This window comes from Lotus japonicus, chromosome 1, assembly GCF_012489685.1.
Source record: "Lotus japonicus ecotype B-129 chromosome 1, LjGifu_v1.2".
Taxonomy (NCBI): Eukaryota; Viridiplantae; Streptophyta; class Magnoliopsida; order Fabales; family Fabaceae; genus Lotus; species Lotus japonicus.
This window is the reverse complement of record NC_080041.1, coordinates 71,982,304-72,000,412: the sequence shown is the minus strand read 5'-3', so window position 1 is coordinate 72,000,412 and position 18,109 is coordinate 71,982,304. Positions and strand designations below refer to the sequence as shown.

The window sequence follows — 18,109 nt, the reverse complement described above, 5'->3', positions numbered from 1 at the left end:
GAGATTATCACGTAGAATGTAAGACCCAAGTTTTTAAGCTTAGAATAAGTGGAAGAGATTTCCATTTACGATTAGGTTTGACGTATCGTGAAGGGAAAACCTGAACAAGAGTTTATCGAATGGAATAAATTTGTGAAGGAGAAAGTTCAGGAAAAGTCTAAGGATTGTATCAGAATCGATAAAAGGTATAGCACGCTCGATTCGCTAAAACCTAGGACAAGAACCTTAGGATAAGACTATGTTCCACCATTGGAATACTGTAGGAATTTAGTCCAAAAATCTTCAGAGAAATGTTAGAACTTCTCTTATTCCATATATCACAATCGTTTCGATGCGAAACTCTAGGATCTACGAACGTCCGATTCCAATCATCGGAAGTTTGCCGAAACTAAAACCCTAATAGTTCAAGAACCCTAGAATCAACCGACGATGAAGACTTTTTCTATTCGGAACTTCAGATGAAGATTCTACACGCGTACACCCATTTCTCTTGATGATTTCAATCTTTCTTCAGAAGGAAGTTTTCTCTTCCGACATCCACTGCAAAAAGTAACTTATCGGGTAAAATAGTTTTACCCCGACTTTGCGTTAGTCACCTAAAATACCAGGAAACCTCTTTTGAGTTTTGGATTTATGTCGCCAAAACCTATCTTAGAATTCACGGAGAATGAAGCCGGAAAAATCGGAATCACTCTTATATTTTTATCTTAACTCTGAGTTAAATCCTCCGATATCTAAACAAAACTGTACCGGTTTACAAAATATCTACTCATTCTTATCCTATCTCTGATAAATATCTATTCAACCTTATCCGATCTTTGATATATATCTACTCATTTCTTGGTTAATGGATCATTTTAATTTGCTCAAAGTGATCATAATTTATATTTTACTATTTCATAAAGTTCCTCATAATTTTTAGTATAGTTATATATCCATTAGATATTTTTCTCTTAACTTTGTGAGCTAAATTCTTAAGTGTATAAATCAATTTATACCAGTTTACAAATATCTTTCCTAAATATCTAAACATCCCTATCCTCTCTGATTCTTTTCTTTTCTGGCAGCACCCATAAACACACGCACACCACGGTCCCTCTCTTTCTCTCATTCTCGTCGACTGTCTTGCTCAATTCTGACTTTTCCTTCTTTCTGTTCATAATTATCTTTCTTTCTTATTCTTCTTCTTCTCTATTTCTATATATATATATATATATATATATCTCACCATCCTTATCCCCCATCCACTGTCATACTCGACACACCCATTCCTTTTTCTTCATTTCTTCCATGCCAACTTCATCACCATATATCATGTTCTTCTTTCTCCTTCAATCAAAGACAAACCACCACCGTCCATTCTTCTCCTTCTCCTCTCTATGGCCTCAAAAGGAGCAGCACCCACACGCACCACATGAGCCACCACCTTCACGTTTTCTTCCTCTCCATGGCAGCACCTCACCATCACCACCGCCCCTCCTCCTCACCATGGCTGTTGTGTCCAGCCAAGAGGCCACCACGAGGAGGCCAGCACCACAAGGAACACGTACAGCCCCATTCATCATATGGTATTGTTCAAGCTTCATCATCCATATCATGACAAGGAGACACCATCACCATGCCACTTTACTTCCTCATGTGGTAAAACCTTTTTCCTTCCTATCTCTGATTGATAAACTTCATTTACATGCTTCAAAATTCTTAGAACAAGATTTGATCATTTCATGAAATAAGGATTTAAGCTCCTTCACCATCATCTTCTCATTTTCCTTGGTAAAAGCCTTAATTTCTTGATTAGTATGTCTGTATATTTGATTTCAAAATTTATCTGGTGTTTGAGATAGTGATATGGTGCTGAGAACATGTTGGAAATTTCAAAACCACGTTCTGTTATGAATTCCGTCACAAACATCAGTTTTTCCGTCACAAAGCTCTGTTTTTCCGTCACTAACAGAACCTGCAGGGGACAATTTCCTGTTTCGGTTCTCCAACTTGAAAATTGCATAACTCTCTCATCTTTTATCCGTTTTAGGTATATGACCACTTTTTAGAAAGCCCCAAGAGTCTACTTTAATATAAAATATATTTGAAACTCTTTCTACTGCTAATTGGCTGAAGAAAATATATATTTCTAACGTAGTATGTTTTACTAATCTCTTTACAAAGGTTGTTGTGGTTGAGTAGAGTTTCATGTTAATGTATTAAGTTTTCTAAAAATTTGTTTTCTTTGAGTTAAGTGGTTTTGGGGTTTTAAGGATTTTGTTTTAAGCCTTAATTAGTTGTTTTAAGTGCTAAAAATAGCTTTGAAATAGATTTGGCGAAAAAGGAAAATTTGTACATGGTTATGTAGGTGTGGCCGAGACTATGGTACGTGCTTTGGGTTTGGAAAATTACTTCTGAACTTGTTTTTTTTCTTTAATGAAAATCCTAAGTTAAGTTTGAGGACTAAAAGTTTATTGTGGGAAAACTTTGGACTTAAGACACAAGAGGTTGAAGAGTTTTGGGTTAAACTTGAGTTTTAAAAGTCTTGGGGTTTGTTTGATAAATTTATTAAAGATTGAGGGTTGAAAAAGAACTTACTCTTAGATGAGGACCTTTGCGTGATTATGTGTTTGTCAAGGGACTAGGGTTGAATTACTTAAAAATTGAGGGGTTGTTTTCCTAATGGGCTTTTGAAGGACCGTTCTTTAACTTGCAAATATCTTCTCTTTGGACTTTAGTCCTTGAAACATAAAGCATATGCATTCACCTAAGTGAGTTAGAATGATTAGCTAAACTTGTTTTGGAACTTTAGATGTGACCTTAGAGGCTAAGGTTTAGTATATGAACTTGTGAAGGGTACGAAGGACGAAAGCGCCTTGCGGCGAAGCTAAAGAATAAAAGGAAGCGAGCCGACGTGGAAAACAAAGATGTGATTGGATTGAAGTTGCAGTTTAGGAAAGAAATTGGCTAAGGTAAGGGCAACTTACCTTACTAGCTAATGCTTTAGGTGTCGACGAATTCGACTTGATTTATTGTTTATGCACTTGTTTGTGATTGACTGGGAAAAGTTTTCTGAGGCTTCGGCTGACAATGTAGATGATTCATCTACTGAATGTTTTTGGAGATTGACTTACATGCTATGTGCTATGTGGGTAATCTAGGATGTGTGGTGCATGCCTTATATGCTAAGTGCTATGTGGTTATTGCTTATTATGTTGATATATGACATGTTGATTGATGGTGCTGAGTTATTTATGCTTTAGCAATGAAATCTGAGTTTCTGAATAGTGAGAATAGCGGGCAGGTCATGCCGATTTTATTTTGAGAGTTTTGGGGAAAGTTTGATAGGACGAATGAGATTCGGGACTTGTTATGGTGTTTTATGGATCGAGACATTCTCTGGTGTCATTTGGGGATTAGGAGATCCCGAGAACTGATAGGATTTGCGATAAGACTAAAAGGATACTATTTTGTAAAGAAAACTCATAAGACATTAAACAACCTCTAAATCTTCACATAAGGATAATAAACTCGAGAGGAAGCTTCGGATGCAAATCTTAGTTTTGGAAAACGAGAAGTGTCGTCGGATCCAAGTGTTGATGGAGTTTGATAAGTTTTGAGTATGTTGATACTCTTGTGCTGTTGGAGCAGCTATGTGTTGTTGGGCTATCCGGAGGATAAGTCCGGAAAATTGATAGTTTCCGAGTATGTTGATACTCTTGCTCGTTGAGCAGTTTTGACCATCGGATGGAGATGAGTCGGATGATTTGGAGATCATCAGGAGATACAGTATATGCCTTCGGGTACAGTATATGCCTTCGGGTACAGTATATGCCTTCGGGTACAGTATATACCTTCGGGTACAGTATATCTATATACCTTCGGGTACATTATATCTTTATGCCTTCGGGTACAGTTTATGCCTTCGGGTACTGTTTATACCTTCGGGTAATTCGGACATCGACGGGGGATATGATCGACCGTGAGGTTAGGATCGACCTGTTGATTGTCGGGCATGGCGGAGGGAAAAGTCGACCCGCAGGGTTAGGACTGATCCGGCTATGTCAAGGTTGTAAGTGACACCCGAGGGTTATGGTCGACACAATGCCAGTGTTAGGACCGACTCGATCGTGCCCAGCCTACTTCTTCCGGAACCGTTGAAATTGACGTTGCATTGACATATCATGCACTCTAACTATATTCGTTGAGATTCTGATGATTTGATGTTGATAAACATCGTTATGTGTTTTGATGATTTGATGTTGATAAACATCGTTATGTGCTTTGATGATTGAATTGTATTAGAGATTTGATAACATGCTATGTTTAAACCTTAGGGTAGACAGTGCATAACTCATACGTATATATACAACATATATATATATACCCCTTATACTTTACTTGTTGTCTTGTATTCTTTATACTATATTCCGTAAGTTGACCCTTGCACGTGCTACCTGTGTTTGGGGGGCTATGTATGCCCTTTTTGTCAGATGCCGTTGACGGATTGTTTCGTGATGCTTCGTCGTACGGGGAAGACCCGGAGCGAAATGACTACTACTGAGCCTTCGACGTGGACCCGGACTGAATGCATGACCAGATGAGGGTCGATGATGGAAGTATAGGGTATGGGTGTTTAGAGTCTACTAAGGTTGGGTGTTAGTGTCCTAGCTCTGACTTATTCTTATTTTTAAGGGCTTGTGTTGCTGACACTTGACCTTTCTTTTGGTTTGTACTTTTGCCTACGGGCGTTACCTTTTCTTACTTCCCGTCACTGGAGTTTTACTCGTGACGTGGTTTACTACTTACAGCGGGGGCTGTAATATATATTGTGTATTAGTTCTGCTATCTCTCGCATTTGCGTTTATTGATTTTAGTCTTGTTTATATTATCAAAAAAAAAAATAATCCATGTTTTTCCGCCTTAAGTTTCTTTTGGTTACTAAAGTGACGCCACCGAAATCGGGGTGTTACATAGAAACTAAGGCAAGCACCATAAATAAGTTAGATAATTCATGAGTTAATTAGTCTATTAAGAACATAAGTGAAATTGATGAAATCCTACCCCAGGTACTTCCCCTTTTGATTGTTTTCAATACTGCGTACTTGCTTTTCACTGAATTCTGCAACTTTCAACTAAGTTCGTTTCAACAACAATTATTTACCCCCAAAACCTTTTTACTTAGTCTTTTTAGTCATTTAATAGGCTAAATTGATTTAGACGACCGCAATCCTTGAGTTCAATAATTTATTACTACTTAACGAATAGGTACACTTGCCTAGGAGTTATCAGCTAGCTACGTACATGCTGCTGGGGGATGCTGAGTATTGGTGGAGGAGCGCCAGACTGATTTTTGAAGCGGGCAATGTGGAGATTACCTGGACTTCTTTCAAGAGGGCATTCCTCGACAAGTATTTCCTAGAGACTACAAGAGAAGATAAGGAAACACAATTTCTGAAGCTCCACCAAGGGAGCATATCTGTCGGAGAATATGCCGCCAAGATGGAGGCGTTATCAAAGAATTTCCGATTCTTCCAGCTGCAAGTGGATGAACCTTACCTGTGCAACCGCTTTATGTTGGGGCTTCGGTTCAACATTGAGGAAGCTGTGAGGCCCCTGGGTATTCGGAAATTCCAAGCGCTAGTCGAGAAGGCCCGAGATGTTGAGGCTGTGAAGAACCAGCGAGGAAGTAGGCAAGGAAGGGGTGGACCAATCAGGCCAAGCCATCAAGATTTTGAGGGGCATGGTAAAGGGAAACAACCTCAGAAGAAGCTTTATGACTACCAGCGAGGCAACAATCGAGTTATGGGTCAGAACACACCCAATGAGACAACCTATGAAGGTCAAGGTAGCCAAGCCCAAGGGAAGGACGTGACTTGCTTCAAGTGCGAAAAAATGGGTCACTATGAAAATGCCTGCAAGGAAGACCCTAGAATGTGCTTTAACTGCAATAAGCCAGGACACGTGGCAAGGGATTGCAAAGCACCAAAGGTTGAAGCGGGAGCAACCTTGAATGCCGCAGGAGGAAGGCGTCCGGTAATAGCAGGACGAGTGTACACCTTGAACGCTGACGAAGTTGAGAACAGCAGGGAGCTAGCTCGAGAATAGACTAGTTCTGTTAGTGACCTTGTCAACGCTTTGTTTTGAGCTTGAGGCTTTTTTTTTTGGAATTGTATTCCACTTATCTATGTTGTAGCGGTCGCTACCTTTTGTTTTAATTTCTAAATCAAGATGTAACCTCTTGATGATATTCAATGAGAGATGTCCTTGCAACCCAAGTCTTCGCTAGAAGTTTGCTTAGCTATAATGTAAGACCTGGATTTTCAGAACAAGCTAGTTTCCGACTCACGCGTAGAATCAGTGTAAGCGTGACAGGAGTTTGATATTTGAGGAAGATTAATGAAGAAGAAAGTTCAGGAATTGCTTGAGGAATGTTGCGTAGTTGTTTTCGGAGTTAGTGCGAGTCGTCTGCACACTTGCCTTAGGGCGAGCGTGTCCAGAATAGGCTATTTCGCTCTTAAAGCAACGTTTTGAGTGAGATTTCGAACTCTCGGAAAATTTAAAGATTCTCTTTATTTTTCCGTCGACCAGCGTTTCATTTCGGAACTCTGGACTGTACGCACGATAGGTTTCACTTTTCGGATGTCCGCCGACGCTAATTTCTTTGCTTCGAAACCCTATTTTCGAGCAATGGATGAAGACTTTTTCTATTCGGGACTTCTAACGAAGATTCCGTCCGCGTTGCCAGATTTGTTTCGACGTTTCCAATCTTTCTTCAGAAGGAAGTTTTGTCGTCCGGCGATCACAGCAAAAAGTAGTTTTTCGGGACAGATTTAACTTACACCGCTTTTGAGATTTTCGATATCGTTTTTCCCATATCATAGATATTTGTTTTGAGTTCTGGATTTCTGACGCCAGAATCTCTCTTAGAATTCCTTGGTGAACGTGCTGCAAAAATCGGAATCGCGAAATTTTCATTTTCCCGGGATTTCGCCCGCCTATAAATATGCGAAAAAGCAAAATATCTTTCATTTTCCTCCATTAGTGGCCCAAATTCGTGGAGAGCAAGGGGGGAGGAGATTTTCGCGAAAACTTGACCAATCTTCGTGCAGTTCGTCCCTACTTCTAGGTATCAAGGTAACTAACACGATTCCTACCTCTGATTGTTGTTTCTGTTGCGTTTCTGAAGTCGTTTCTGTGCTCTAAGTTTTGAGCTTTTTCTAAAATTGTCCGATTTCTCTGATTTCTCGCTTGGGTTATGTTCCTTATGTTCCCCTGAGTCTAAAACCTCTGTCAGTAAACTCTGATTGCGATTCAGTTGTCCAGGATCTGAAAAATTGACTCAAAACTCTTTTTGTCTCACATTTCGAAACTTTATTGTCGTAAAGCTATAATCTGACTTCGTGCCTTTAGGATGTCATGAGGATCGTTGCTGTCAAATCTGTTTTCAGAACTGATAACTTTGAAGTTTTGAGCCTTTATTTTGGACCAAAATGCCCCTGCGTAGTCGTATTTCGACCCGATTGTCCGAAAATTGTTCTGACAGTTTATTTGCCTTAGTTTTACCCTAAAACTACCTTGTAAACTGGTTTGATCGAAGAAAAAGAGCCGAAGCCCTTTTCTCCTTATGGCTGTGGGTTTTTCCTAAGGGGGGGGGGGAGTTTTTCGTTTTCGAAAACTTGTCCTTTCGTACCCGTTTGTCGTATTCTGAAGCTTTGATGCTTTGTCTATCGTTTATGTATTGTTTTGCGATCGAACTAATCGATTTTGTTTGAATTCTGCTTTGTTTTTCTCCGAGGTTCAGTTGAAGGAACTTTGGAATATTCAGAGCAACTGTTTGAGGACAACCTTGATTTCGAAGCTGGAACAGCTCGAGGTTAGGGCAACTTCCTATATTTAGCTATGATTGCATGATAGGCGTCGATAAACTCGACCTATGCTTTATCTGATGTTGTATATGATGATGATATCTTGTTATGATTGTTTCATAACTTATGATATTGATGATGTGTTGAATTGAGCGTTTTGACGCAACTTCGGAGTGGAGGTTCATTGATCCGGTGATCTTTGACATTTCGGGTTGGATGAACAAACCTAGGCAAGTCCAAATGTGGGGTTTGAGACTTAGCCATTTGTTGGGATTCGTTGGAATTCCTAGACTTTCCCCGGGAAATGTATTTTGGGTGGTTGATTTTTGGAAACTTAGAATGATAGAGCTTTCGAAAAATAAAGACTTGGGAAACTTAGACTTTGAGAAATAAACTCATAATTTGACTAATTTGAATTGAAATCATTTTTATTAACGTTTAAGCATAGGAGAACTGAAGGGGAAAAATATTTACGAAAGGCGGGGGAAAAGTCGACCTTTGTTGTGGGTTTGGAGAGTTATCGGAATTGGGAAAGCCACTAAGGTGAGCTATGGTGATGATTGAAAGTCACCGAGTACGTTAGTACTCTTGGGGAAGTGTTATGGAGCCGTGTTGTATTGACCGACACCTAGTGCTCTTGTTGTTTGGGCTGTGTTGTATTGACCGACACTAGACCCTCGTGTAATCTTGTTGGTGGAGTTGTGTTGTATTGACCGACACTAACTCTTGGGTTGTTTTGAGTTTGGGTCGGAGCAGTTTATTTAGCCATCCAAAGGATGAGCCGGGAAGCTTCACTGAGGCGTGAGACTTCGTGAAAGCATGGAACTTCACTGAAGCGTGAGACTTCGTGAAAGTGAGTAAGCTTCACTGAGGCGTGAGACTTCGTGAAAGCAGAAACTTCACTGAGGCGGGAGACCTCGTGGAGACGGGAACCTTCGCTGAAACGGGAGACTTTGCGGAGGCGTACACCTTTGCTGAAGCGGGAGACTTTGCGGAGGCGTGCAACTTCACTGAAGCGTGAGACTTCGTGAAGGCGCGAAACTTCACTGAAGCGTGAGACTTCGTGAATGTGTGAGATTTCACTGAAGCGTGAGACTTCGTGAAAGCGTAAGACCCCATTGAAGCGTGAGACTTCATGGAAGCGTGAGATTTCATCGTCGTTTACCCTAGGGCAACGACAGGGAACATTGGTTTAGTTGGATACGTGTGTGTTGGGAGGACGATACATTGTTTGACTAACCTTATCACCTAACTTCATATGTTGAGATTATGATGATTTGATGTTGATGAACATCGTTAGGTATTAATGATTGAACTGTGTAGGAGATTCGAGAACATGCTATGTATATACCTTAGAGTAGGCAATACATAACTTATATGTATATATATACAACATATGTATATATCCCCTTTATCACAAGTTGATTGTATATCTATTGTATTATGTAAGTTGACCCTAGCGCCTTGGCTTTGTTTGTATGTTTGTGTTTGGGCGGTCGGCCTGCTGCCAGGCGTCTGTCAGCCGGTTCGTGATGATTCGTTGTGCGGGAAAGACCCGGAGCGGAACGACTATTACTGAAGCTTTCGACGAGGACCCGGACTTCATGCCTGATCGAGGGAGGGTCGATGATAGTAGTGTGGGGTATGGGTGGTTAGAGTCTTTTGGAGTTGGTTGTTACTGTAATAGCTCTGATTCGTTTTGCTTTTGGGACAGGGTAGGTTCCCGATGCATGGCTTTTTGTGTGGTTCTCTTGCGGAGGGATCACAGTGAGTCAGTCGGACCATAGGGGTCTTTGCTTAGGCCATTTTGAGGCCGACTTTCTCCTAGTGGTTTGTAATTATACTTTTTCTCACTCACACTTCTGGATCTGTAAATATTTGCCTACGGGCACACTACTTTGGAGTCACTGCGAGTGTGTGTGACGTGGAAGTGCAGCTGAGGCTGTACATGTTTATATTTGATGTATATCGGTTAGTTTAGTAGTTGGGTTTGTCTTTACTTCCTTATCGTTTTGATTTAAAGGAAAGAAAACGAAAAAAAATTACCTGTTTTCCGCGTAAAGATTATTTTTGGTTACTAAAGTGACACCTGGAAATCGGGGTGTTACATATAATGTATGTGATTTGTTGTGTTGGAGACTCATTCTTGAGTCAAAGGGTGACCAAGTCACTGTCTTCCCTATGTTTTTGTGGCGTTTTATGTGACTGTGTTTCACTCTCGATAATCCCCACTTAGCGAGGATGGTGGATGGAACCATCAGCTGAGAAAGGATAGCGAATGGAACCAATAGTCGGAGTGCATCGATCTGGATGGTGGATGGAATCGTCAGATCGATGAGATGATGGATGGAACCATCAGTTGAGCAGGAATGGTGGATGGAACCATTGGTCATACCGAGATGGTGGATGGAACTATCAGGAAAGACGGGATTGGTGGATGGAACCAACGATCATATATGGTGGATGGAACCATAGACCAGGCAAACCAGATGGTGGATGAAACCGTCGAATGGACTTGGTGGTGGATGGAACCACTGTACGAGTGAATTGGTGGATGGAACCTTTGAGCTCGGTGTCCGGAAAGTTTGTTTTCCCGTGTTTGAGCTGTTGATGTGGCATCTGGATCACCTGGACGGGACGCCGGCCAGCGTGTACCGGCATGAGCATAACACCTGTTTGACTTAAACTTTTGTTGTTTTTTTGTGTGACTGCAATGAGGTAGTATGGGTCGTGTTCTTACGGGAGAGTTTCGTAAGGTTCTACGACGAGTGTCTAGGTTATAGATAGTGTAATGTGAGTAACTCGAACATCCTTACCAGTTATTTTTCTAATTGCCATTTTTTGGATATTGAGCCTGATCAACTTAATATTAAAAAATGGTGATCGGAATGATAGTTGGTGTTGGACTATGAAAGGAACGTTAAGGAGAGACGGATTCCCTTTGTGGAAAAGATGTGGAACCAGACAACTAGAGATGTCACGTGAAGACCCGAAACATGAGACAAAGGACGAAAACCTATGCGTCGAGACGACTGAAAATCTGGAAAGTATCAGAGTGCGCAATGGAAGCGTGGTGTGTCCTCCTATAGTAGTTTCGAGGACGAAACTATTTTAAGGAGGGAGGTATTGAAGACCCGGATTTAGGGCATACTATTTTAATAATAATATTAAATAATATTCTGTGAATTGCTTGTACCATATGTGATATTATGCCTTTTAAATAGGTGATTAACTGTTAGAAGCAATATTAAGTCCTAGAAACCTCTAGACGTTGATGAGCGCGACGATACGAGCATTTTGACTGTAATATTGCTAGGGTTCGGCAACGGCGACTTTTAGGTCAAAATCGACCCGACAGCAACGATGAGTTGGCGAATCGAGTCGACGATGAAGATTTCGTGGGCCGCACCTTATGGGGAGGTGCTGGGCATGATTTTAAGAATATTCTAGGAGAGAATATTCCTTGGTTTTGTTTTTGAAAGTTTTATTTAAATTAAATGGGGTTTTATTTAAATAAAATGCATTTAAATAATTTTAACCTATGGTTTAATATCAAAATTAATTCTGAAAATATTTTTGAGATATTATGGAGCTGGTGCACGAAATTTTGGAGCCAAAATCATTGATTAGGATTTTTATTTTTAAATTTGAAGTTTTGATGCATTTAGGAGGGAAATGGTGCATTTAATGCATTAATTATTTTGAGATTTTTATTTAAATTATTATTTTAAAAATTTTTGGTGAAAACTCTGAGCATGATGTGTGTGTGTGGTTGGCCAAACCTAGTGGAGGGAGAAAAGAAAAGGCTTTTTTTTCAATTTTTAGCTAGGTTTTATGAAGGAGAGATATTAGGGATTTGATTCTTTGACTTTCTAATTGATGGGGGATTGATTTCTAAATTTTTAAAACTTAAAAGGATCTCTCCAAATATGATTGGAAACCCTTGTGATTCAGATTTAATTTTTTTAAATAATTAGGGATTTAAATGCTAATTTTTTTGGGGTTTAATTAGGAAATAAACCTAAATTTGAGGGCTAAATGTGGGGAGTTTGGAAAGCTCTAGAAACCCTGGGTTGGGCTGAAGAAAGGGGCGGCCATGGGCCTCTCTTGGAGAGGAAGAAAAGCAATTAATTCTTTGCTCTCACCTCTCACTATAAATAGAGAGCTCCTCCTTCTCATTTCTACACCCAAGCTTACTTGCTCTCCTCTCTCCCTAGCCGTGAGCTCTCTCCCTCTCTTGCCTTTCTTTTATTTCTTTCTATTTTTTTTATTGCTTTAGTTTCTAAGCCTTGAGCAAGGCCATTCTCAATATGCTATGTGGTTTTAGCTTAAGCTGTTTTGGCAAAAACTAGAAGAGAATGATCTTGATCGGGTTGCTTAGGAATGTTTATGTTTTTGGGGTTTTTTCTTAAGAAAATTCATGGTGTTCTTATAGTGTTCTTATGATCTTCAAACAATTATTTTAGAAAAGAGGTTTTGATTGAAGGTATGAAAAACGGTAGAAAGGGGGGGTTTGAATAACGTTTTCAGTACAAAACTACCACCTTAAAGATTTTAACAAATCTTTTCGAGAACTAAGTGCAAAAGATAGAGATAGAAAAGCACACAAGGATTTTATCCTGGTTCACTTGATAAATCACTCAAGCTACTCCAGTCCACCCGTTAAGGTGATTTCTTCCTTCTTAGAATGAAGGCAATCCACTAATCAGGTAAGAGTTACAACTGCACTTGAAACCTACAAGTGACTAACAATTACACTGACTTAGCTCACACTAAGATTCACTCTCTTAGTCTTCTCTAGGATCCGATCAACCTTGATCTCCTAAAGGAATCACCACTAAGATTCACTCTCTTAGTCTTCTTAAGGATACTGACCTACCCGGTCCCTTAAGGAAAATCAAACAACTGTTTGAGGTTGGTGTTTACAAGGGTTTGCTTCTGAATAAGCTGAGTGTAAACTAAAATAAATTACAAGATGAAAGAAAGCTTAGAATATTTTGAATATCTTGCGCGTGTGTTGCTTCTTGTATTCACTTCTCTTCTTCTAGCCGCTTCTTTCAATCTTCAGCCTCTATATATACTCCAAGGATTAGGGTTGAGCGTTGCATGGAAATGCTACCGTTGGAGGGCAGTTCTGGAAAATCCAGCTTCTGCTGTGGCTGAGAACGTTAGGTAGGTCGTCAGGAAGGTACACTTGCTTTTGTACTTGGATAGCGACTTGACCTTTTAACCTAGGAGACTTCTGATCAGAGGAATGCTTCGTATTGGAACTTGTGAAGCCGGTTGATCAGAGTCAGAGGGAAAGCACAGATCCTCTGACCATTGTATCTTCTGATTCTGAACTCAGAGGGAAGAACATGGCCTTCAGAGTTTCTTGCTTCTGGACTTCAGAGTTTCCACTATTCAGCTTCTGGATCTTCAGAGTCTTCTACACCATCAGAACATCTGAACCTTCAGTGTTTCTTGGTTGTCAGAACTTCTGGATCTTCAGAGCTTCTAGCGACTGAGTCCACATCAGAGTTTGTATAACTTCAGAGCTTCTGAAGCTTTTCCACTGTTCATACTGAACATGGTGAATGCGAAAGCGTTGCTTGGGTTACCCTTTATACACAGTGCTTCTGATTTGTGTGAAATTGAGTCAGGGTCAGAGCCTGTAAATAGCACACTCAGAAAAACACGTTAGAGTACCACAATTGTTCATATCAAAAGGTTAACTTGTAATCATCAAAACATAGAGTTGTACTACTAGATCAAAACTTGATCTTACAATCTCCCCCTTTTTGATGATGACAAAACTAAGATTTTTGATGAACAATTCTTAAACATTAAACTGAATTCACTCAGAGTTTAGAGATATAGAATAAGACTTATCCTGATGTGAATAGTTTATCTTGCTCATTCTGAATTCAAGTCACTGCTTGATTCTGAGCTTAGCTCCCCCTGAATCTAATACTTGATGAAAACGTTAGTAAAGTCTAGATTCTGAGCTAAATTATATAAGAGTTCAGAGTGAAAAGCTTATGACATAGATGAAAAACGAATAATCAGAGCGCATAAGTGATCAGAGTCATGGACAAGGTATCAGAGTCTTGGGTATCAGAGTCAACTTAGAATCACTTCAGAAGAAGTGAAATGTATTCCTTGTATTTGCCCAGTGACACATCTATGGTCATGAAGGTGGAACTCTTAAAATCTCCAAAAGAAAAATAAGTCACACTAACACATCTTACACATCAAAAACTGGGTTTACTCCCCCTTTTTGTCATAAGCAAAAAGCTCGGGGTGTGAAAAACTTAGCTTGAAGTACAAGGTACTCCCCCTTAGAGAAGGTCTAAGTTGAAAGAAAATGAAGACGATGTAAGAATCAGAGTGAGGCGATAATAAATAGAAGAGTTAATGCAAGGGATGAACGTTTACCACCGGTCAAGTGAGTAAATAGAAGGGTCAGTTACCAAGTACTTAACCTCGAGAAACTGTAAGAGCATTAACTTTCAGAGAGAAAGTGAAGCCTATATAAAGCGTTGGAGAGAAAGGTAAGCTTCACATCGCGAATAATATTCAGAAAAAAATGGCATCATACAGAATGGCATTAGAAGAGCTCAGAAGGAAGGCGTTTGAGGAAGATATGTTCCTCAATATTAGGCATCCCGATGGTACAAAGACCATACAAGAGCTGACGAAGACACTGCTTGAAGAAGATCTTGGTCCAGAGATGGAGAAAGATCTGAAGGAGTTCCTCTGCTTCGTGGAAGAGATTCAGGAGCTTTGCCAGCGGGAGCTGAATCTGCTGGAAGAGAAGGAGACTGTGGAAAAGAGACTCAAGACGACAGAAGATGGTCTAGAGAAAGATGATCTGAGCATCAAACTTGGCAACATAGAGTATGCATTGGATCGTCTGGAGAAGGAAAGAGTGGAGCAGCGCCAAGAATGCAGAAGAATGAGGAAGGATCCTCCATTCTAGATATAGGGAAGAATGTATGATGGAAAGAGTTATGATGTAAACATAGAACAATTATGAATAAAACAGGTTTTGCAAACATATGTGACACAAAGATATATAGATATACGCATATAGAATTACAAATGAACAAATTAAAGTAAGTAAATAAGCAGAGTTTAAATAAAACAACGTTAAATAAAAAGGAAAAGGAAGAAAAAGAAGAGATCCTAAAAAACTAAGATTTGTCAGTACGGCGCAGAAGTTCCATCATCATGTGCTTCATCTCAATCAGCATGGATTCATGAGTGTCAAGACGTTGTTCCATGATGTCGAGTCTGGATGAGCTTGTCGGAGTAGAGCTTGAAGGAACATTCTGAGCAGCTTGAGGTTCTGGAATGGAAGCAGAAGCAGCAGGAGTAAACGGAACTGGTGCAAGTCGCTCTGCCTCAGCCTCAGCTTCAAGACGTTCTGCCTCAAGTCTGGCTTGTTCAGCCTGAGCTGCTGCTTGACGGGCAGCTTCTTCTTCTTGTTCTTTCTGTCTCTTGGCTTCTTCAATGGCTTCAAGAAGCTTGGTTCTCTGTTCGAGTTCATGAAGAGCCACCCTCCTAGCAAACCTTTGCTTTGCAGCCTCAATGCTCTGACTTCCCTCTGCATGCAGGAGCTGCAGCATAACGGGAAACTGAGCCACCAGCCAAGTGCTCAAATTGTTCCACTCATCAGCCACATTTTCAGCATTCTCACTGAGGTCAGTCTGACCGTGCACATTGCGGAGCCTCAAGGAGGCTTCATGATTGAAAATATTGATGCACTCAGAGAGAGATGTGGGTTGAAGGTGAGTATAGGGAATGATGGAGAGGTTGGGTGCAGGAGAGGCTGGGTGATTGCTGCTATGAGCTTCAGAGGCACCTTGTGGAGAACCAATGTTAATTATGGGAGCATTGGGTTCAGAGGTTCCACGGTGAGGGTCTGAAGTTTCAACCAGAGGGTGAGGTGATCTAACCGAGGATTGGTTAGATACTGATTGTTCAGGTTCAGGGTCTGGTTGAATTGGCTCTTGTTGGTCAGGGACAGGGTGAGCCTGTTGGACTAAGGGGTCTGCCTCTTGGATAGGATTGGCCAAGATAGGTTCATCTGGGTCAACTAGACGTTCAGGTCTAGGGCCAGGATATTGCCTAGGGCTTGGACAGGTAAGGTAATATTCTTCCAAGGCAGATACCTTCTCTTTCCTAACCTCCATGAATTTTCTAAGTGATTCAGAGGTATTGGAGGGAGGAGAGTCAAAGACATTGATGGGGAAGGATACAGGTGTGAAGGCTGATGAAGAGTCTGTATCCGTGGTTCTGACAGCAGGACGTGCTGATGCTCTGGGAGCAGAGTGATCAGACGTTCTGGGTTGTGATTCTGTTGGTTTGGGTTCTGGTTGGTTTTGAATGATGGGTTCAGAAGTTAATGGGTCGTATGGAATGGTGAGGAGAGAGGTTGGATCTTCTGACCTAGAGGGTTGGTTCTGAAGCAAATTCCAGAGTGGTGCTTCAGTAGGAGAAGGTTGAAAGAATGAAGATCTTGGGGAATGTGGTGGAGAGGTGGTTTGTGCGGCTGGCTGGGATTCATGAATAGGAGTGAGGGGATTTGAAGAGTGTTGGAGTAAGGCAGAAATTGGGAGTGCATCAAATAAATTCAAATCATCATCAGAGGTAAGTGCAGGCTTACTTGTATGTGCTGATGATCGAGTCACTCTGGCAGGAGGTTCAGTCCTTCTGACCTCTGCAGCAGCTGGTTCCACCCGAGTAGGCTTCACCACAATTCTGACTTTCTTCTGCTTCTTCTTTGGAGGACCATCCTCACTATCATCACCATCATCATCATCAGGCTTGCTCTTCGCCTTCTTGACCAGAGGGACATCAGATTCCTCTGAGGATTCGTCCAGAACCATCTTCCTCTTGGTTTTCTTCTTGGGAGGAGAAGGAAACTCTGGAGCTGGTGGAAGTCTGCTGACGAAATCATCAAGGTCAATCTCGAATCCTTGAGCCCTGAGGTCTTCAACATAGCATCTGATGGCTTCAGGATGGTCTGCTTGAGTCCACAGAGGGTAGTCATTCAGAGGCATTCTTCTTCCTCTGATCTCAGAAGATGTGTCCTCATGAGCAGGAGCAATCTTCTTCTGGACCAAACCCATCTTCTTCAGAGAGTTGGCAGTGAAGACGTCGCTAACAATTGTGCTCAAGTCCTCTGTGCAACCAGCATTGATCAAATCTTGCACCAAGTTGCTTTCAATGAGAAAGTCTGAGAGCAGCCTCCCAAAAGGGATATATTTGATGGCTGACTTGATGGAGGAGGTGGTGCGAGACTTCCGGATGCATTCCTTCAAATAGGAGAACAGGAAGTAGGGAAGGCAGATCTTCTCCTTGTCTTGAATGAAGAACAGCATCGCCTTCTGATTGAAGTTGATGTAGTCTGGAGAACTGCCCTTTGGTCGTTGATTGATGCAGTTGAGCAGGATCTTGTGCCAGATTCTCAGTTTGGGTTGAAGGTCCATCACTTTGTAGCTCGTCTTGCCCGGTTTGAAGGTGGTGTACAGGGCCTTGTTGACGATGTCCTTGGTTCTGGGTTTCAGCTTCGATTCCGTCAGTGAGAACCGATACCCATGAGCAGTTTCTGCACCTAGCAGATTCACGAAGGACTTCTCCGTGATGATGATCTTCCTACCCAGTATGTAAGAGACCACCTGAGTGTCATCACAATCAGCATGCTTCCAGAATTCCTTTACCAGCTTCTCATACACCGGTCCTCGAAGTCGATTGAAGTAGTTTCCCCAACCTTGAGCTTGGACTTCAGGACGGAGATCAAACCCATTTGCAGCCAAGTTGTCGAGGTTGAATCTCCATTCTGCAAGGACTTGAAGTTCCTCAGGAGGAAATACACAGTGAACGGCACAGCCCCGTTCTGCAATAGGAACAATCTCCTCTTGAGCTTGAGCTTGTTCTTGTGCTGGGTTCTCAGAGCCCCGTTGACCCGTTGCCAACCCGACTACCATGTGAGGGAACTGAGGTGCATCTGCAGTAGATCTTCTGGTTTGTCTCACCATTTTGAAGAGGTTGAAGGTTTGAGGTAGAAGATGAAGTTTGAAGGATGAAGAGAGATCGAGAGAGAAATCACGAAGGAGGCGGTTTTGAAAAGCAGGGAGTGCGAGAGTGAAAACCGGAAGTGAGAGAGAACGTGTGTGTATAGTGGGTTTTATCAAATAACCGTTGTTGATTCAAAAAGCACTTTAAGATCAACGGTTGAAAATTAAAGATAGACAGTAACAGTAAAATACACA

The 18,109-nt window shown here is 41.2% G+C and overlaps 1 protein-coding gene across 2 annotated transcripts; it reads left to right on the top strand.

Annotated features, from left to right (window-relative positions):
• Positions 1-1,202: 1,202 nt before the first annotated feature.
• Positions 1,203-6,448, top strand: LOC130746419 (uncharacterized). Of its 2 annotated transcripts, XM_057599051.1 has the most exons (3): positions 1,203-1,641; positions 2,838-2,954; positions 4,476-6,448. In XM_057599051.1, the coding sequence occupies exon 3, from the start codon at positions 5,287-5,289 to the stop codon at positions 6,088-6,090; it is 804 nt and encodes a 267-aa protein (XP_057455034.1). In that variant the 5' UTR covers positions 1,203-1,641; positions 2,838-2,954; positions 4,476-5,286; the 3' UTR covers positions 6,091-6,448. The 2 variants fall into 2 exon arrangements, with proteins under 2 accessions (XP_057455034.1, XP_057455026.1); XM_057599043.1 differs by lacking the exon at positions 2,838-2,954 and having other exon boundaries at positions 1,204-1,641.
• The last annotated feature ends 11,661 nt before the right edge of the window (positions 6,449-18,109 follow it).